The sequence below is a fragment of the Phacochoerus africanus genome, chromosome 1, assembly GCF_016906955.1.
Source record: "Phacochoerus africanus isolate WHEZ1 chromosome 1, ROS_Pafr_v1, whole genome shotgun sequence".
NCBI lineage: Eukaryota > Metazoa > Chordata > Mammalia > Artiodactyla > Suidae > Phacochoerus > Phacochoerus africanus.
Window position 1 is genome coordinate 79,678,529 of NC_062544.1, and position 20,457 is coordinate 79,698,985.

Below are 20,457 nucleotides of genomic sequence, written 5' to 3' on the forward strand. Positions count from 1 at the left end.
AACATCATGTTAGACATTGCCAAAGAAAATATTAATGAATTTAAAGACAGCAATGGAAACTATACAAAATGAAATGCAGAGAGAAAAAAAGAAAACTACAGATCATCAGTGAGCCTGAAGTGGTCTGATATATGTGCAATTAGAATCCTTAGAGGAGAGTAAAGAGAAAGAGGACAGAAAAAAAATATTTGAAGAAATAATGGTTGGAAATTTTCCAAATAGTTTCACATTTTTCAATTTTAATGAAAACCACAAACTCATAGATCCAAGCAGCTCAAGGAACTCTAGACACAGGAAACATGAAGGAACTATACCAAGGTGCTTCAACATCAGTCATAAAGAAAAAAATCTTAAAAGCAGCCAGAGGGGGAAAAAAATAAGACAAGTTCCATGCAAAGATAAGGGTGACAGATGATTTTTCACCAGCAACAATGTCAGTGAGAAGACAGTGAGGCAGCATCTTTAAACCCTATCGTGTATAAAGTTGATTTTGGCTTGATATCTACAACCTGTCTCTACAGGAAACTCTGACAATACCTAGAGCAGATATAAAGCGGTATGTAGAAAAAATCCTTTCTGAGCCCAGGTTTATTCATGGGCTAGCCTGGGAACTGGCATGTTTAATTACCAGAGCAGTGGAGACACAGAAATTCGAACATGTAGAGTTTAACTGTCCCAACATAATAAGAGCTATGGTGGCCCAGGACATGCCACCACTCAGTATTGTGTTCTTCTAGCCCTGTAAATATTCATGAGCCCTGCATCGAATGTTCATTCTGTCCCCACACACAGGGACCACAGAATTGAAGGATGAGTTTGGCTTTAAAAAAGACCACCAAAGAAATGTATGATCATGTCAGACCCTGACTACATTTTTGTGCAAGTGGTTAGAACCTGCTGGTCCTATCTATAATTGCAGTAGCTTTGATATTTTTTATATAGCCCCTTTTAGTGGAGAACACTCTTCTTAAATAATATGTACTTGGAAGGAAATCAACCTGACATTTTTCCTTCACCAGCTTAATATTTTTAACCTCCAACTGTGAGCCAGAAATAAGATGACAATTGAAATAAAGAGATGAATGTGATTTGGTAAATTCCTTCAGGTACTTTCCAGTATAATAAACATGTAAACAAAAAGTCCAGAAAACACAATGATAGATACTGTAATAGGAGTATGTAACAAGGGTGTATATATGCACAAAGCACAAGGGTGTCCCAAGGGTCATTTTTATCAGGAAGAGGTCAGGGTTGAGGAAGCCAATTTCTAATATCACCAGTTAAAACCTAGGGCTAGGGGTCAATGAGCAGGTATATTTTAACACACTAGTACATCTCCTTATTTAGAGGAATGCTAGTTGCTGTAACAAAGAGACCCCCAAACAAGCAAGGGTTTAAACAAGATAGGCGGTAGAAGCTATTTTCTCTGATGTAACAGGTAAGGGCAGGTGTGTGAGGATGGAGGCTCCCCTCCAGGAATTAATTCACCCAAGCTGAAAACTGTCCTCCCATCTTCAAGGTGTGACCTCCAAGGCTACTCTTACTGTCACCATCCACTAGCGAGAAGCAGAAAAAGAGTGCAAATCCACAACTAGAAATGTTGTCTTTTGAAAGTCTTCTTGGAGCCCCCCCTTTTTTTTTTGTCTTTTTGCCATTTTCCTGGGCCACTTCCATGGCATATGGAAGTTCCCAGGCTAGGAGTCAAATTGGAGCTGTAGCCGCTGGCCTACACCAGAGCCACAGCAACGTGGGACCCAAGCCGCATATGCAACCTACGCCACAACTCACGGCAATGCCAGATCCTTAACCCACTGAGCAAGGCCAAGGATTGAACCCGCAACCTCATGGTTCCTAGTTGGATTCGTTAACCACTGAGCCATGACGGGAACTCCATTGGAGCGCTTATTTTGTCTGATGAAAAAAAGGAAAAAAAAATCGCATAACCTAAACACTTCAAGCAAGCTCAATCAAATTCAGCTATTTCCCGCTCCCTCAAGGCTTAATGCTTGACCACATTTATATTTGTCAATCTTCATCTTTTCCTGCTTCCTGTAGTTAATGCCAAACTTAGGGGGTCTTACAGGCATATCCCTGAAGGGGATGGACATTGTGTATTCATTTCTGTCTGGAATCATTTCTCTCCTGTGCTGCCTCTGGCCCAGGACAAGCCTCTTCATCCTGTGGGGTTCCCAGCTGGGATGGGGCTGGGATGATTGGACCATCTCTGGTCCAAAGTGCTCTCCTGACTCACACCTGCCTTCCTCACCATAAAGCTCCTATGAGATACAGCCACATCCTCTCCTTAACCCAGGCAGGCACGGTCCACACCTGCCTTTCTGATGTGTCCCAGCTACCTGACCTACCAACCCTTCTGAAGCTCTGGGTCCTTAGCCTTTTTCCTTGATAACTTACTCAACCCACCCACTCAAGAGCACAGAATGCTCGGGAGCTAGCCTGTGTCACACTAGGGCCACAGGAACTCTCTTATGCCCAGCAAGTCCTGTTGCCCTTCCCCCTGTGTGGCCCCCGCTCCAGGATGGTTCATGGTGGTAATTCTTAAGTCTGGTGCAGCTGGTGCTGAGGTCCAGGAAGGGCAGCAGAGCTTCTGTCCACTCTCTTCTGTCTTCCAGGGGGATTTTATCACCAGCCCCTCACATATAGAAAAGGACCTGTCTAGGGGCACTTTAGGTGGTATTCCTCCATGATGCTTTCACATTTCCTGCTCCCTCCCAACCTGGATCCTTTTTCTTCTCTGCTTGGAAGCTCTGTGTGGAATCAGAGGAGGGGTCATGTTTTCTGCCTATTCTCAACCCCTTTCAGGTCTGTCCCATCTTCATCCCGCATCTATGCCCTCTAGCCTTAGACACTAAACACTCACTTATCTGTCCCATCTTGAACTCACCTCATTGAACCAAATAGTGGTGGAGTCTCTCTCCAGGAAAAACCATGGGCAAGGAGCATTTTATCATTTCAACTTTTTGTCCCATCACATGCAAAAAGACCATTCTCATTGTCATTCCAGTTATATATGACTTCTTGTATCTGATTTGCTGAATCCTGGCAAATTGTTCTCATATCAGACTGAAGTGTCCAGTAGCTCCATTGACAGTACTAAAAGGGTCTGTAACTTGGGAGTTTAGAGGAATGCCAGATGGGCTATTGGAAGACTAAAATAATACCACGAATTCTTACTTCAAGGTGAATAGGTGAATTTGGAAGGGATTAGATCAACTATGAGTGCAGACTGTATAACTTCTGCTGTCTTTCTGAGAGGCTAATGAGAATAGCAGTCAACCACACCAGCTCTGGGGCACTGCTCCCTGAGTTCAAGACCTGGTTGAACATCAACAGCATGTTAACCTTTTCTTATCTGTATAACGGGAGGAGCAGTAGTGCCTACCACAGAGGATTGAGATGGGTTCTAAATGAGTTAGTATAAAAAAATCGGAGCAGTGCCTGATACTTGGTTTAAGTGTAAGGTATGTTTTAGCTGAGATCTTTTTGAGGGCTCATAGCTTTCCTGAGGTCTTCATTGGGAAATCATTTCATCGGAAACAATTTGGGTCATGTTTCTGTGCTGTTTTCTCCTGGACCAGATCTTCTTCCTCCTTTTCCTCCTCCTTCTCTTTCCTCCTCTTCCATCTTTTCTTTGTCATCCTTCTCTTCCCCTTCCTGTTCCTCTTCCTTCTCCTCCATTTGAATCATCAAGTATCCTCTCATGGACCATCCTTCTTAAAGCCATATTGGTCCACATCTACTCTGTCCCTTCTCTCCTCACCGGTGGGCTCAGTACACAGTTCCATCATTCTGTTTGCAGTCAAGTTCTGTCCGAAGATTTCCACTTTAACCACAATGAGTTAAGGTACACTTTTCTCTCTTGTTCATCTATTTTGACATTCATGATACTTTCCCTTTCGTTTCTGTTAACAACTTGCAACTTGCAGTTTCTTGTCACCACCTCAGGGGCTACAGTGCTGTCCAAGGCAGCTCTTTTGGAAAAACTCTATATGAGCCTCGCAATTCTGTAAGTGCACCTGGGGAACATGCCCCATTTCCAAAAGACCTTTGACTGTATTAGGCCTTTCTCTCTTTCAACCTCTGGGTGTCTTTACTCCATCTCATTGGGTTATACATAGGTTCACATGTGGGTTATACATGACCTACTCCAAGACTGCTTGGCTACTGTAAAAAGCAGCTTACTGATAGTAAAAAGCATTACTATCCTGTATCTTTGCATGTCAAGAAAACTTTGGAAATATACAGCATCTTTTGAGTGAAATATACATAATGTATTCTGAATTGTCATAGACTGAGCTAATATTGGGTATTTTCCATACCCAAACAAACACATACACAACTAAAAGTTTTGAAATAAAGGTTATTTTCTATGCATCAGAAGCATAAGATCAAATCCATCATCTGGTTTTCCCTTTTCACTTAGGCACAGCATACCACTGTTGACCATTTTCTCAGGCCAGAAAGGTTTATCTACAAGTCATGCACACTTTTGGCCACACATAGACATTTTTTTGTTACCTTCAAAGCAGTCCTCAGCAAAGATGACTCTCATTGTTTTCCAGACACAAAATCACCTTTTCATCCAACATGGAGGAACATAATAGCTAGACTTCTAAGGAGGAAAATCTAAGTCCTAGCATACCCTCCGTGGTTCATTTCAGATGTGGCCAGGTTGTCCTCTGTCAGTGCTCAGAAGGATGGAGGGGAGGGCAGGGCAGTTTCTGAGACACTGAGCACAGGGGCTCAGGTAAGAGAATGAAATGATGGCAGAGGAGGGGGAGTATTGTCAACATCACAGAGAACAGATTAGAGTAAGGGGACTGGGGGTCAAGGGCACAGGTGACACCAAGGGCAGTTTGTTTAATTAACATCTTTCTTTCTCTATTTCCTTATATGTAAAGTAAGATTAATAAGGTCACTCTCTCGGGAATTTGGGGGATTAGAAGAGACCACTAATGTGTAGGCCAGCATCTGGGGTCTGGGGTGAAGTGGTTCTGGGAAGGAGGTCATCTTTGGGCCCATGATTCAGCCCAAGTTCCCAAGAACATCCCTCTGGTCTCTCAAAATCCCAGGATATCTACCTGGTGTTAAAATGTATTGTTAATATTCACCTTGCCATATGGAAATGTTGACCCCACACTCTGATTTCCATTTTCTTCCTTTTTCTAGCTTCCCTCCTTAGTTTTAGGGACGAACCCACCAATGAATGGGCTGCAGAAGCCGAGTCTTTTCTGGGCACTCGTGACCCAAAGGTTCACAGGTAGTAGAGGAGGTAGATGGAAATCCTGTCTCAGCATGTCAGATTGCAAATGAAATTTCCAATGGACCTGACAGAGGTGTTGAACTGTCTTCAGGAAGCTCCCTCCTCCCTGGGAAGGGATATCCAAATAGCCATATTTCAATAAGCAACTTCCAGCCTTTGAGATTTTTCCATGTCTAAGACTTTCTGACCATCCATGTCCTTGCTCCCTGAGAGCGGGGCTGTGAAATAGTTCATTGCGATCAAGAGATGCTTTAGTGAGTTCTGTCTGCTTGCCCACCCCCTCAGGCTTCCTAGAGCTTCAGGAACAGAGTGGGGACAGGGACAAGCTATCAGTGTGAATTGATGGTGATAAGAAACTATGTGACCCAGTCATACATATGTATACAGCAGAAATTGACAGAACATTGTAAATCAACTATAATTAAAATAAAATAGCTGAAAAAAAAAAGAGGAAACTATGTGAAATGTGACTTCTAATGTAGGACAGGATGAAGTTGTGTGTTTTTTTAATCTCATATTTCATGCAGGGCTGGGCTGAGGATGTGGCAGGCATGGCAAATGCCCTACGTTCACTGCCAGAGGGGGCTCCCTGCCTGCCACAGGTGAGAGCCAGCTCTGGGGTGCCTGTCCCAATGGGGAAAGTGGGTGGAGGGACCTGGTGGGGAGGGGTGGGGACTTTGTCCACTTTTGGTCCCTAGGAGGACTCGGCCTCAGGATCCAGAACCTCATGTTATGAATTTAATTTTCTTAGAATATAAATGAAATTGCAACAGATTAAACCCTTATATTGGCTTGTTTTTATGGTGCACGCTCTTCTCTGAAACACTGTACAAGAATATATAAGTGTATACACAAGTGGCTGGAAAATCTGAGCCTACCTGTATTCTGTTAAATAAATCTGAACCATCCTGATCTTGCAAGTACATTTCTATAAAAAGCCTTAGGTGTGTCTTACTAAGGCCAGCAACCACTAACCCAAAACAAATTGTATGCTTACTTTATAAATTACACATTGAATTATGGCCCTAGATATAATACATTTCATTTTTTTTTCTTTTTTGGCCATAAACATGGCATGTGGAATTTCCCCAGGCCAGGGATTGAATCCAAGCCATAGCTGTGACCGACACCACAGTGGCAGCAACGCCAGATCCTTAACTCATTGCACTAGGCCAGAGATCGAATCCATGCCTCAGCAGTGACCTAAACCACTGCAGTCAGATTCTTAACCCATTGTGTCACAGTGGGAATGCCTCAATTTTTTTTTAATTTTATAATTTTCACTCTTGATTTTTAATGTCATATTTACCTCACCCCACCCCTACCATTTTCTGACTTATTTCCTCTTAATTATTCAGCAAACAACTTTTGTTGTTGTTGTTGTTGTTGTTGTTTTTGTCTTTTTGCCATTTCTTGGGCTGCTCCCGCGGCATATGGAGGTTCCCAGGCTAGGGGTTGAATCGGAGCTGAAGCCGCTGACCTACACCAGGGCCACAGCAACGCTGGATCCTAGCCGCGTCTGCAACTTACACCACAGCTCACGGCAACGCCTGATGGTTAACCCACTGAGCAAGGGCAGGGATCGAACCCGCAACCTCATGGTTCCTAGTCGGATTCGTTAACCACTGCGCCACGACGGGAACTCCCAGCAAACAACTTTTGGCAGTACTTTCAGCAACTCATCTCTCTGCCCTACCTCCAAATTCAAGTCTCTTTAAAGAAAATCGCCTATACTCTACATTTTATCATTTCCTGCTTTTTCCATGATTAAAAAAAAAAAATTCTCAATGTCAAGAGCCATCCCTTCCTGTTCCAAACCTCCATATCTTAAAGTATCAAGTATAGACACCACACAGAGTTCCCTGGTGGCTCGGTCGGGTAAGGAATCCAGTGTTGTCACTGCTGTGGCACAGGTTTGATCCCTGGCCTGAGAACTTCCATTTGCCTTGGATGTAGCCAAAATAGACATATGCAGGTGGCTTTCTAACTTTTGGACTGAGAAAGCTGGCACCAGAGAAATGAAGGGTGGTTAACTGAAACTTTTATCCTATGTTGCAGGCAAAATAAAGTGAAAATGTTTAAATACATGTCCAACATACTCAACCCATTCTGCAATGAGGTCTTGATAACTCCAGCTTTTTGGCTCCTGTAGATGGCAGTCTGAAAACCCACATGTGCTGTTTGCTCATGGGGTTTCCACCTCAGCTCCTCATGTCTTTGCCTCCCCTCATTTGCAGTGGTCAGTATATATCCGAGCTGCTGTCCGAAAAGAGAAAGGCCTGCCCATCCTCGTGGAACTACTCCGAATAGATAATGACCGTGTGGTGTGTGCAGTGGCCACGGCGCTCCGGAACATGGCCTTGGACGTCAGGAATAAGGAGCTCATTGGTACGTTCCTTCCAATTCCCAGTGTCTCCATTTTAAAATGGAAACATTTCCTGTGGTTAAACCCATATGCAGAACGTATATGCACCTGCAGAAGCTGTGCACGCATTCAAGGCTTTGTTTCTCCAGCTCTCCTTCTAATGTCAGTCCAATGCACTGATTTATCTCTTAGACTTTAGAGGAAAATGTGATGTTTGTTGACTTTTCTAATCCTTGCAAATTAAAAAGGACCTTAGCACTCAGCACTGGATACCATCTTCATGATCCTCTAAATCCTTGTCAGGCTGTTTGTTTGCTTTCCACGTTGGGAACTGGAATTCTAATGGGATTACCCACCACTTTTCTTCCCCTCTCTGTTTTAAAATTTATTTTGGATTATACCTTACCAGTTTTTTAATCCCATTTTTTAAAGAACCATCTCCCTTTAGCTTGGTATTCAAGGAATAGGGAGGATCTTTTATTAATGAAGCATCAAGGAGGTCAGACATTCATCTATTTATTCAAAAAATGTTTGTCCATGACCTGCTTTGTTGCAAACCTGTTCTAGGCCCAGACATGATATGAATGAGCAGAGCTGAAAGGAAGCCTTTCCCTTGTGGAGTTTACATTCTGAAGAAGGTAGATGTACAAAGTCCAGAACCCATGCATGAATCCCATTGGTTGGTAGAAACTTTCTATGGGGAAAAAAATGAAGCTGGTCAGGCTCTGTAATTGATGAGGTGGCAATTTTTACAAATTGAGGTAAAGGTCACATAATATGTCTGCTTCAATGTCTGGCTTCTTTCACTTAGCATAAGGGGTTGTGATTTTAAGTGAGAGGTCAAAGTCAAGATAGGATCTGTTGGGAAGGTAACATTAGATCGACTTGAAGGAGGTGGGAGTGGGCCATGGGGCTATTTGGGTGTAAGGACATCTAGGCTGAGGGAACAGCCTCTACAGACAGCCCCCAGAAGGGCAGCTGAGAGCAAGGCCAGTGGTTTAAGGCCTTTGCGGGGCCTGGTGTGCATGGTGCAGAGGGAGTAGTGGAGAGGCCTTCTGGTTCTTCCCTCTGTAGCTGGGAAGGTGCCCACCCCGGCCATTGCTGATTGATGCCTGGAGAATTGATGAACCACAGGGACCTGGCCAGGGAGAGGCACAAGGCTCCCCCAGACTACTGACCTATGGGGATGGAAGAGGTGATTCCCGTAGGGGATTGGTCAGTACAGCAAGAGTGATGGTAAGCTGGACTTCAGGTAACAGGTGTCAGTGGACGCCAGGCAGCAGGGAGCTCACCACCCATCGTGGCAAAGTTTTGGATTATGAAGCCTCTGGGGGATTGGGAGAAAGCTAAGGAGAGCCAGCAAATGGGGAAGATTCCATTCCTGGGTTAGTTGCAAAACCAGACAGGGGACCAAATTTCATACTCAAATTATGCCCAGATACAGAGCTCTATGTCCACAAAGAATTCCTGACTGTGGCATAGCCAGCCTAGTGGGACCTGGAAACCAGCCACTTTTCCTCCTCTCGTTTCACAGGACTCCTCATATCCTTCAACAAAAACCGAAGAATTTTTGAATCTCCAAGCCATTCATTTATTCATGGGGACCAGATTTCAAATCTGTGTCTAATTAATGCCATGATTTGCTATCTATGCTTGCAGTACATCATAGGCATGAAATAAAGTTGCCATTTTGTGTTTATACTTAGTTTGAATTTAATTTGAATGTTGGTGGTGGATTTTATATATTTAAACTGAGCCACTAGCTCTCCCTGTGTCTCTGCTTCCCCTTACATAGTTGTTTTAGGGAAGACAGAGCTGAGGCATCCAATAAAAATCCTACAGCTCCTTCTATAAAATGGAGGAAAAATCAATTGCCAGTCAGTCTACTGCCCCGATACAAACCACTAGGTGTTGTGCGTTCGCAGGTTTTATTTCTTTGGGTGGATTAAAATATAACAAAATGAGGAACTATTGATTGGTTTTCTAGCTTCAAGGCGTCTCTTCTTTCTGAGAAGCCAGTTATCTAGAACTGTCTCTGAAGCAGGAACATTTGGCCCTCCACATCGCCCATGTTAAATTAAGCCTTTACTACCAAATGTCACCAGACAGGAAAGGGAGCCAACCATTTAAAAATAGGAGCGAAACTATCTCAGTTGGAGGCTTTATGGAATCAATAACTCGAATAAGAAAAGCAGAATTGAACCAACACCACACTATTCTATCTAGGAGGAAAGAAATGTGACTTGGGCTATCACTTTTGCTTTACATATTGTATCAGAGTAGTGGTTTGTTAGAGGGAAATGCTATATAGAACTTTATAGGTTGAAAAGAAAGCTGCCAAATTTTGAACCAAGAACAAAAAAAATTAAACTTGGATTTTTCTATGAACCGTCAATCAAAGCTTTAGTGACCTCGTATGCTTTCCTGGTGTTAAAGATGACTTTATGCTCAGGAGTTCCTATTGTGGTTCAGCTGGTTAAGGACCTGAGTGACATTGTCTCTGTGAGGATGCAGGTTTGATCTTGGTTTGATCCCTGGCCTTGATCAGTGGGCTAAGGATCCAATGTTGCCACAAGTTGCAGTATAGGTCACAGATGTGGCTCAGATCCAGTGTTGCTGTGGCTGTGGTGTAGGTCTCAGCTGTAGCTCCAAGTCCTTTCCTAGCCTGGGAACTTTAATAAAAAGAAAAAAAAAGAGTTCTACTCTGAAAACTCCCAAAGAGATCTCTCTGGCGTGAATCACATCTCTGTGTCCAACAGTCTGTCTGGCACATGCCTTAGACATCTAACAGGCATCTCGAGTATAACCTCTGCAGACCTGAGTTCCTTATCTTCTCCCCCAAACCCATTCCTTCCACAGGCTTCCCCATGGCCATCTGTCCTTGCAGTAGTCCAGGATCAGCACCTCGCTGGCCCCCTTGATTCCTTTACTCCCATATCCAATCACAAATCTGGTCTTCCTTCTGAATTTTCCCAGAACCTGGGACTTCTCATCTTCACTGCCTTGTCCCCCTAGATCATCATCTTGCCCTTGGGTTATTACTTCAGCTGCTATGTGGTCTTCCTACCCTCAGCCCCTACAGTCTGCTCTCCATGCAGCAGCCAGAGGGTCCAGTTGGGATCTTAGTCAGAACATGTCTTTTTTCATTCAAAATCCTCCAACACTCCTCATTTCTTTGAGTGGAAAATTAAGTCTTTGCAAAGCAGACCCAGCTCTGTATGATCCAGCTCTTTGTTCCCTCTCCAACTCACCTCCCTTCTCAGGGACGGTAACTTTTCTGTAGCCACTGCCTCAGGGTGGTTCCTTTAGGACCTGAGCCAGGACCCTGCCTCAGGGCCTTTGAACATGCCAGTCCCTCTGCCTGGAATCCTCTTTCTCCAAATGCCTGTATGGTTAGTCCTTATCCCACTCAAGTCTTTACTAAAGTGTTACTTTCCCAATACAACCTTTTCTGGTGACCATTCTTAAAATTCTACCCCCTCTTCATTGTTCTCCACAGCACTAATCACCCTCGAATATAGAACTTATTACTTATTTATCTTGTTCCTAATCCATCTCCCCCTCATGGGAATGTAACCCCTTTAGCAGCAGGAATTCCGTCTTGTATGTTTACTGATGTAGCTCATGAACCTAGAACAAGCCCTGACCCAGACAAAAGATTCGTAAATATTTTCTGAAAGAATAACTCAATTAATTGTTTTTCCTGCCTGGCTGTCATCTTATAATGAACTCCAAATCAGCAAAATATTAAGTAACCAAATGAAATAAAACATTAACTAAAGAAAATGATTTCATATTAATTAATAGTAATTTATTAATAATAAAGAAAATCATCCCCAAACCAGTTCATTTTCCTATGAAAGTCTGCTAGTGGTATGCAGACACTCAGAATTTCAGAAGGAATTCGTCACTGGTTCTGCAGTCTGTGTAAATAACATCTCTTTTTAGATCATCTTCTAATCAGAGGTGGAGGATTGGACAGCGCTCACAGTCTGGTCACAGTCTGGAGTCTTCCTTGGACTCCATTATAAGGAAGACTCCAAATAACCATTCTACCCCATCATCTCTAATGAAGATCAGATAGTAGCACTAAAAGGCATGTGACATACTCTCCCTCTCCTTGTCTTCCCATTCTGGCTGTTTCCATGTACATCCCTGCCACGAGGCAGTAAGGATGCTACAGGTGGGTCTGTGTGTTCTTCTGAATGATGTGGTACAATAGTCAAGATGAATGCACATCCATCCATTTCTTTGTAATCTTCCAAAAATGTTTATTATACTTCTGAGTCAAGTGTTATTTCATCATTCAGAGAGGCATTCTTTTTTCTGTTGGTTCTTTTTTTTTTTTTTTTTTGCTTTTTAGGGCCACACCAGCAGCATATGGAAGTTCCCAGGCTAAGGGTTGAATTGGAGCTGCAGCTGCTGGGCTACACCACAGCCACAGCAACTCAGGATCTGAGCTGAGCCTGTGACCTACACCACAGCTGACAGCAATGCCAGATTCTTAACTCACTAAAGGTGACCAGGGATCAAACCCACATCCTCATGGATACTAGTTGGGTTGGTTACAGGAATTCTAGTAAGGTTTTTTTTTTTAATTTTTAAAAACATTGTTGAGATAGAATTGATTTACAATATTGTGTTAATTTCTTCTGTATGACAAAGTGATTCAGTTGTGTGTGTGTGTGTGTATATATATATATATATATATATATATATATATATATATCCATTCTTTTTCAGATTCTTTTCCCATATAGATTATCACAGAATATTGAGTAGAGTTCCCTGTGCTAGATGGCAGGTCCCCATTGACCATCCATTCCACATGCCAGAGTGTGCATATGCCAGTCCCAAACTCTTAATCCATCCCTCCCCCCATCTTACCCCTTTGGTATCCATGAGTTTGTTTTCAAAGTGTGTGAGTCTGTTTCTGTTTTATAAGTAAATTTATGTGTATCATTTTTTTAGCTTCCACATACAAGTGATATCATATAGTATTTGTCTTTCTCTGAAAGGGATTTTTTTTTTTGTCTTTTCTAGGGCCGCACTCATGGCATATGGAGGTTCCCAGGCTAGGGGTTGAATCACATCTGTAGCCACCAGCCTACATAAGAGCCACCAGAAAGCCAGGTCTGAGCCACATCTGTGACCTACACCACAGCTCACAGCAACGCTGGATCCTTAATCCACTGAGCGAGGCCAGGGATTGAACCTGAAACCTCATTGTTCCTAGTCGGATTTGTTAACCACTGAGCCACGAGGGAAACTCCCTGAAAAGGTTTTTTTTTTTTTTTTTTTTAATGGTAACAATTAGCTTCAGAGAAAATAAAAGACACACTGTATTGCTCTGAGAAGTTTACCAAAATGGCATCCATATCAGCACATTTATGGTTCCTGATGAAGATGGCAGGTATTTATTATGCCAAAATCTCACGCTATCTCCCAACAAACAAACTCTAACAAAATAAAAAGCTTTAACCCATAAGAACACTGGACAGGAGAGACACAGGGTGGTCTCCCCAAACTGCCCCTTATCTCTAACCTTGGGTTTTGATGAATTCTTCAGCCAGGCCAGGTTTTGTACCATCATGCCTGCTCACAAACCTTTACCCAAGCTGTTTCCCACCCATGCATCTGTGCATGTTCTTTCACTTCTGTGCGCTTCCTGACCTCCAGCCATCAATCAGAGCCCACCTCGGGGTGGCCTTCCTGATGAACGCTGTCCTTGAACACAGAAAGGAAGTGGGTAGTACCTACTTGATAAAACATCCTTTAATTGGGAGTTCCCATTAATTGGGAGTTCCCAGCAGGTTAAGAACCCGATATAGGAGTTCCCATCGTGGCTCAGTGGTTAACGAATCCAACTAGGAACCATGAGGTTTTGGGTTTGATCCCTGGCCTTGCTCAGTGGGTTAAGAATCTGGCGTTGCCATGAGCTGTGGTGTGGGTCGAAGACTAGGCTCGGATCCTGCGTTGCTGTGGCTCTGGCGTAGGCCGGTGGCTACAGCTTCGATTCGACCCCTAGCCTGGGAACCTCCATATGCCATGAGTGTGGCCCTAGAAAAGACAAAAAAAAAAAAAAGAACCCTACATAGTGTCTGTTAGGATGCGGGTTCGATCTCTAGCCTTGCTCAGTGGGTTAAGGATCTGGCATTGCCACAAGCTGCTGCATAGGTTGCAGAAGTGGCTGGGATTCCAGCATTGCTGTGGCTGTGGTATAGGTCTCAGCTGTGGCTCTAACTCAACCCCTAGCCTGGGAACTTCCATATCCTGCAGGTACAGCCTTAAAAAGCAAAGAGAAAAAAAAAATCTTTTAATCTACCTTAGATTTCCATTATGTAACTTTTAAAATTTTCATATTGTCTTTTTTGTGTATGCACTGCGTCGTCCCCCAATGGGATAATAAGCAAGAATCAGGTACCATATTGATTTTTATGTCCTACCATGCCTAGCCCTTTTCTATGCTCAGTATCTGTTTGCTTAGCTAATTCTCCGATGGGTGAATAACGTGGGTTATATATTCCAGAGAACAGATCTAGATGAGGTTTGGGGAATCTCACCTAGAGAGAGGGAGGGGTGGGGGTGGGGGAGTCTGGTTGAGCCTTTTCCAAGAGCATCCAGGGAAGAGAGGGGAGAAAGACAGCATAGATGCTGCCTGAGATCCTGGACTTTAGTCAAACTCATTCTGCTGTCACTTTGGAAAAGGTTTGGGATTGGATGGGAAAGAGTAACATTTCTTGTGTGTGCCTGAGAGTTGCCAAAGGATGGCCAAGCCCTCACACCTCTGCGGCTGGTGTTGGCAGTGCTCACAGTGCATTCTCCCACCTCCTTTAGCGGGGTGGCTGCTTGCCACACTTTCCAGCAGGCAAGCCAGGGCTAGGACGCTGGAAGCATCCTCCTGCTGCCTCGCTCCCCTCCTCCAACTGAAGAGGACTTCCCACTGCTTCTTCAACCTGGTCCTGCCCCAGCTCATCTCTGTCCTTTGCCTGCACGCACCCTCCCTGCCCTGAGTGACCCTTCCCCTGCGCTGTTTTCAGCTGGGGGTCATTTCACCACATTTGCACCATCATTGCCTGATGCTTCTGTAGAGTCATAAGATATGACCCATTCTCGACATTGGGCTGACCTTTTCACCTTGTCAACTGTCTGAGCTTCTTCTATCCAGGAAACACCTTCTCAACCCATTCCTGCCTCAAAGGGAGCACCATATAGAATCTCTTTCTGGCATCAGGAAGGGCTATTTCCAGCACAGCTATCCCCCAGGAGAATTGGAAGAGAAGGGAGCCCCCAAAGTCCAAGTGTACACAGAAGAAGGTCCCACACTTACCCACACTCATGAAATCATGAGCAAAATAAGGGTAGTTTCTGGCCTGGGATTAATTATGATTTAAGCACCAAATCCATTGCTGGTTTTCTCCCCCTTGAGGTTTTCAGGTCATCCCTTTCATTCATTCTGGGGGGGAGGGGGCAGAGGGGCAGACATGGGGGGGCATTCCCTTTCTAGCTTTTTTTCTGGCCACAATCTGTTTTAAATATTCAGATGAAAGATTTTTATCTGACCATTCTAATGACTATTTATGGACAACAGCTGCTAGTTATATTTAAAGGAGGACATAAAAATGTTTTGTCCTTAAGTGAAAATAAAGACAGAATAAAGAAAAAGGAAATGCTGATGGAATGACAGTCACCCCCCTCCTCCCATCCCCCCCATCCTTGTGCTAGATCTTTATTTGGTGAGAAATGTGTTTTCCTTTGGAGAAGTGGGGAGGGGGGAAAAGGTAGGAACCTTCATTGTATCCATACCTCCCAAAATGTTCAGTAGCTTTGTAAACATTCCCTTTTATTTAGTGATGGCACAGCTGAACTTCTGAGATGTGTATCCAGGGAATTCTAGATTTGGCAACCCTGATCTTCATCCAAACCTTGGGATACATTTTACCCAATTCTCAAATCAGGAGAGCGTGGTCTCCCTGGGAATAAACAGATACCTAAGCCTTCTCCATGAAGAAAGATTCCAGATGTTATTCAAGAGATCCTTCCTCAAAGTATGCCTAAATTATTTGGCCCAAGAATGAAACTCATCCTAGTCATCATCCTCCGTGTATTCAGAATATGTCACTTTGTACTCACAATGTCTCCTAGAAAAACTAGAGAGCAGAGGGGTCTAAAAATGTGTGGCACACCCATCGGTTAAAATACACACATATGTGGTACAACCACGATGGAAAAAAGTATGGAGGTTCCTCAGAAAACTAAATATAGAGCTACCATATGATCCAGCAATCCCACTTCTGGGCGTATGTCCTGACAAAACTACAGTTCAGAAAGATACATGCACTCCTGTGTTCATTGCAGCACTATTCACAATAGGCAAGACATGGAAACAACTTAAATGTCCATCGACAGATGAAAGGATGAAGAAGATGTGGTAAATACCTACAGTGTAATACTGTTCAGCCATAAAAAATAACAAAAATAATGCCATTTTCAGCAACATGGATGCGACTAGAGATTCCTATATGAAATGAAGTAAATCAGAAAGAGAAAGACAAATACCATATGATATCATGTATATGTGAAATCTAAACTATGGCCCAAAGGTATCTATCTACAAAACAAAAATAGACTCGACATAGAGAACAGACTTGTGGTTGCCAAGAGGGAGTGGGATGGAAGGGGAGTTTGGGGCTACTAGTTCTAAACTATTACATTTAGAATGGATAACCAATGAGGTCCTACGTACAGCACAGGGAACTATATCCAATCTCTTGGGATAAACCATGATGGAAGATAAAACAAGAAAAAGAATGTATATGTGTATATGACCAGGTCACTTTGTTTTGCAGTAGAAATTGGCACAACATTGTAAATCAACTATAATTTTTAAAAATTTTTTAAAAACATGCATGAATATGCGTGTTTTATTACTTTCCCAACTCATGCCCATGGCTGACATGTGGCAGAATCCCCTGGGATGTTGCCACCCCTTTCTGGAGGGAGCCCTCTCACAGTCCATTAATCACACAGCAATGTGGGCACCTTTCTTCCCTGTGTTCTGACCCTGGGGAATCTCACCTGTGCCCAGGGAAAGACTCTGGAAACTTCAGTGCAACCTGGAAAGGGCAGTGTGATATTTTTGATTCCTGGGAATGTATGAGCTTTATTGTAAAGTAGGTTTGAGGACATTTTTGAGACATACCTTCTCTGCCTTTTAAAACATGTTTCATCAGACCCTGGCAGATGTTGTTTTAATTAAAACACGTGCAATTTCAATTAGTATTTTTAAAAGAAGCCCAGTTTCCCAGAAAAGGTGATTGATGAGAGCACTCTTTGCTGACTTGCTTTAATAACTTGACTTCACAAGCCAAATTCTAGGCAGCCAGAAAGCTGTAGGCTTTGGCCAAAACTTGGTATCTTCAGGTTAGGTGCCTGGGTTAAAGCTCTCATCTCCCAAACCCTAGAACTTAATCTCATGAATGCTGCCTCCCTTTCCAGAAAGACATAGCTACTTTGTTAATTAACTTCAGGCACCTGTTGGCGAATTTTGGCAGCTGGGTCTGGCAGATAAGAATTCCTTGAAAGGGGAAGTTGTAAATAAATTGAAGAGCTGATAATTATTTTATTAAATGAAACTTAATGATTTGCTCCCTTGGAAATACTCCATGTAAGGAAAAGGCAAAACTGACTGAGAAATTTCCAATTGATTCAGATTTCAGGACCTCTGCTTAAAGACCTTAAAGAGAAGAGGGGGGAGAAAAAAAAAACAAACACCTAACTTTACTTGGACCATTTCAGTATTTATTTTATGCCTGGTCAAACAGTTACAGAAGAAAAGCTTCAGAGAAGAGAATGCATAAAAAATGAAATGGCTCTTTCAAATACCTCAAATCTTGAGAATCTAAAAATAGAAAAGAGGATTTTAGTAGAATAAATTGTATTTTTAGTAGAATAAATTGTGTTTTTAAATTGTATTCCTTTTATGTGTTAACTGACATCTTTTCCTCTTGCCAAAAGGGGGAAAGAAAGTTTTACTCCCATGGAAATAATTGTTCTTTTTATTCTCTAATACTAAAAATAATGGATTATAAAATAGTTTTAAAGTGAATATTCTCTTAGCCATTCTGAGTTGTATTTGGTTGTATTTATTGGGCTGGATCTTGAGGAATATGCAGAGCAGGCAAGGACAGTAGTAATTGGGGGTTCTGCTTTTAAAAAAAAAAGTGTAGGCTGAGGCCATAAGTTGTATGGGCCAATGGTTATGCCTTGGAGGACACATACGGCAGTAAGACAAGGAGACGGCAACACTGTAGAAAGGTGAGGCAGCCATCCCAAGAAGAGGGACACAGCAAGCCCCAGAAGAAGCCAGGGACCTAGGAGGTGATGGAAGATTGGAGGGGCAGCCCCCACCCCCAGCATCTGAGCAGCCTGAGACTAGGAGCTGGGTGCTGGTCTGTGAAATGGCACAAACAGCAAGAACAGATTTTGCCCCTGAGAAGAAGCAACCTTCTTTCTTGAGATGCTTCGAAAAGAGAAAACCTATCTCTTCATCCTGCTAGACTGGGGTCAAAGAGAGACAAAGAACGAGGCAATTCTCAACAGCTCCTCATCAAAATGTCCTAAAAGTTCTCTCAAGATACTTAGTTGAAATTCAGAGATTTCTTCTCTTATAACCAAGAAAGTTTATGAAAATTTACTGTGTGTAAGACAAACCTGTTTTTTCAAATTTAAAGTGAAATTCTCTGTTCAGTTTTGTGTATGATAATGTCTTTGAATAATGTCACGTAAAATAAGGGCTTTGGCATGGAATGATAAAATGTAAGTGGCTGTTTCCTAAAGCAGGAATCCTCAAAATTTATCATCCTTATTATTTAATGTAGGCAGTTGAACCTGAGACAGTACAAACCAGGCTGGTGCAGGCGTATTGTAATGTACAACATGTTGCTTTTCATTAGGAGTCACTAATATTCCAGCACCAACATTAGAGGGTGTTCACCGTGCAAGATAGATCAAAAAATAAGAAATTCCCATGGTCCTAAACTTCAGACTTGAACAGTTTAATTTACTTATCAGAAAGGAAAGTCATTCCTGTGAAATGGAAACTGGTGTAAAGTTTTTTAACTGAATATTATCTCCACAGACTAATAATACCTAGTGTCTGTGTGAGAGTCAGGTCCATTATAAGTGACCTCATTACCCTATTTTTGTGGGGGGTACTTATCCATTTTTTGTTTTGTTTTGTTTGTAGGGCCACACCTGAGGCACATGGAAATTCGCAGGCTAGGGGTCAAATCAGAGCTGCAGCTGCCAGCCTGTGCCATAGCCACAGCGATGCCAGATCTGAGCTACATCTGTGACCTACACCTCAGCTTGCAGCAGTGCCAGATCCTTAACCCACTGAACTATGCCAGGGATCGAACCTGTATCCTCGTGGATACTAGTTGGGTTCTTAACTCTCTGAGCCACAATGGCAACTCCTTTTTTTTAAAATTGAAGTATAGTTGATTTACAACATTGCGTTTATTTCAAATGTATGGCAAAGTGATTCAATTGCATATATGCATTTTTCAGATTCTTTTCTTCAGGTTATTATAAAATATTGACTGTAGTTCCCTGTGCTATACGGAAGGTCTTCGTTGCTTATCAGTTTATAAATAGTAGTTGTATCTGTTAATCTCATACTCCTAATTTATCCCTCTTCCCCTTTTCCCTTTGGTAGCCATAAATTTGTTTTCTATGTCTGTGTGTTTCTATTTTGTAAATAAATTAATTTGTGCTATTTTTTTAGATTCCACATATATATAATATTTGTCTTTATCTGATTTATTTCACTTAGTTTGGTAATCTCTAAGTCTATCCATGTTGCTGCAAATGGCATTATTTCATTATTTTTTATGGCTGAGTAGTAATCTATTGTATATATGTACCACTTCTTCTTTATGCAATCCTCTGTTGATAGACGTTTAGGTTGTTTCCATATCTTGGCTATTGTAAATAGTGCTGCCATGAACATTGGGGTGCATGTATTTTTTTGAATTAAAGTATTCATCTAATTCATGACTGGATTGCTGGATCATATGGTAGCTCTATTTTTAGTTTTGCAAGGAACCTCCATACTGTTCTCCATAGTGACTGCACCAATGTGCAGTCCCATGAACAGTGTAAGAGGGTTCCCTTTTCTGCACACCCTCTCTAGCATTTATTATTTGTAGACTTTTTGATGATGGCCATTCTGACTGGTGTGAAGTGATACCTCACTGTAGTTTTGATTTGCATTTGTCTCATAATTAGCAATATTGAGCCTCTTTTCGAGTGCCTGTTGGCCATCTGTATTTCTTCTTTGGAGAAATGTCTGTTTAGTGACCTTGTTACTCCTAAAATACTAGAATAGAGGGAGTGTGTGTAAGAGACAAGCTGCAGGCTTCTCTCACCAGCAATTAGTTGTGGAGGCCACTGTATGTTGAGACCATTGGGGATACTGCAGGGAACAAAGGCCTCACCTCACTTTCTTTGACCAGAGTTTCCCCACAGAGTGTACCACGAATGGGTTACATGTGTGCTGAAACTTCGATGCCCTCAGCCCTTGGGAAGATCTGAGGAGAAAGCACCTGGATCCATAGCCCCCAGCAGGGCACAGCTCTGACCCCAGGAAAGGTTATAGGTATTAACATTTTCTGTGTGTGCCATGCTGACCAAGCAATTTAGAAATTCTGAGAGTTCCCATCGTGGCTCAGCAGTTAACAAACCTGGCTAGCATCCATAAGGATGCAGATTCCATCCCTGGCTTTACTCAGCAAGTTGAGGATCTGGC

The 20,457-nt window shown here is 42.6% G+C and overlaps 1 protein-coding gene across 3 annotated transcripts in view; it reads left to right on the forward strand.

The window, feature by feature from the left end:
* Window positions 1-20,457, forward strand: part of CTNND2 (catenin delta 2) — a 1,041,823-nt gene that overhangs the window by 901,763 nt on the left and 119,603 nt on the right. For 2 of the 3 annotated variants that reach the window (XM_047768109.1, XM_047768114.1), the window contains exons 16-17: window positions 5,809-5,883; window positions 7,519-7,669. In XM_047768109.1, coding sequence (XP_047624065.1) covers window positions 5,809-5,883; window positions 7,519-7,669 — 226 coding nt within the window. The remainder of the gene's footprint in view (window positions 1-5,808; window positions 5,884-7,518; window positions 7,670-20,457) is intronic. The other variant, XM_047768122.1, reaches the window with a different exon arrangement.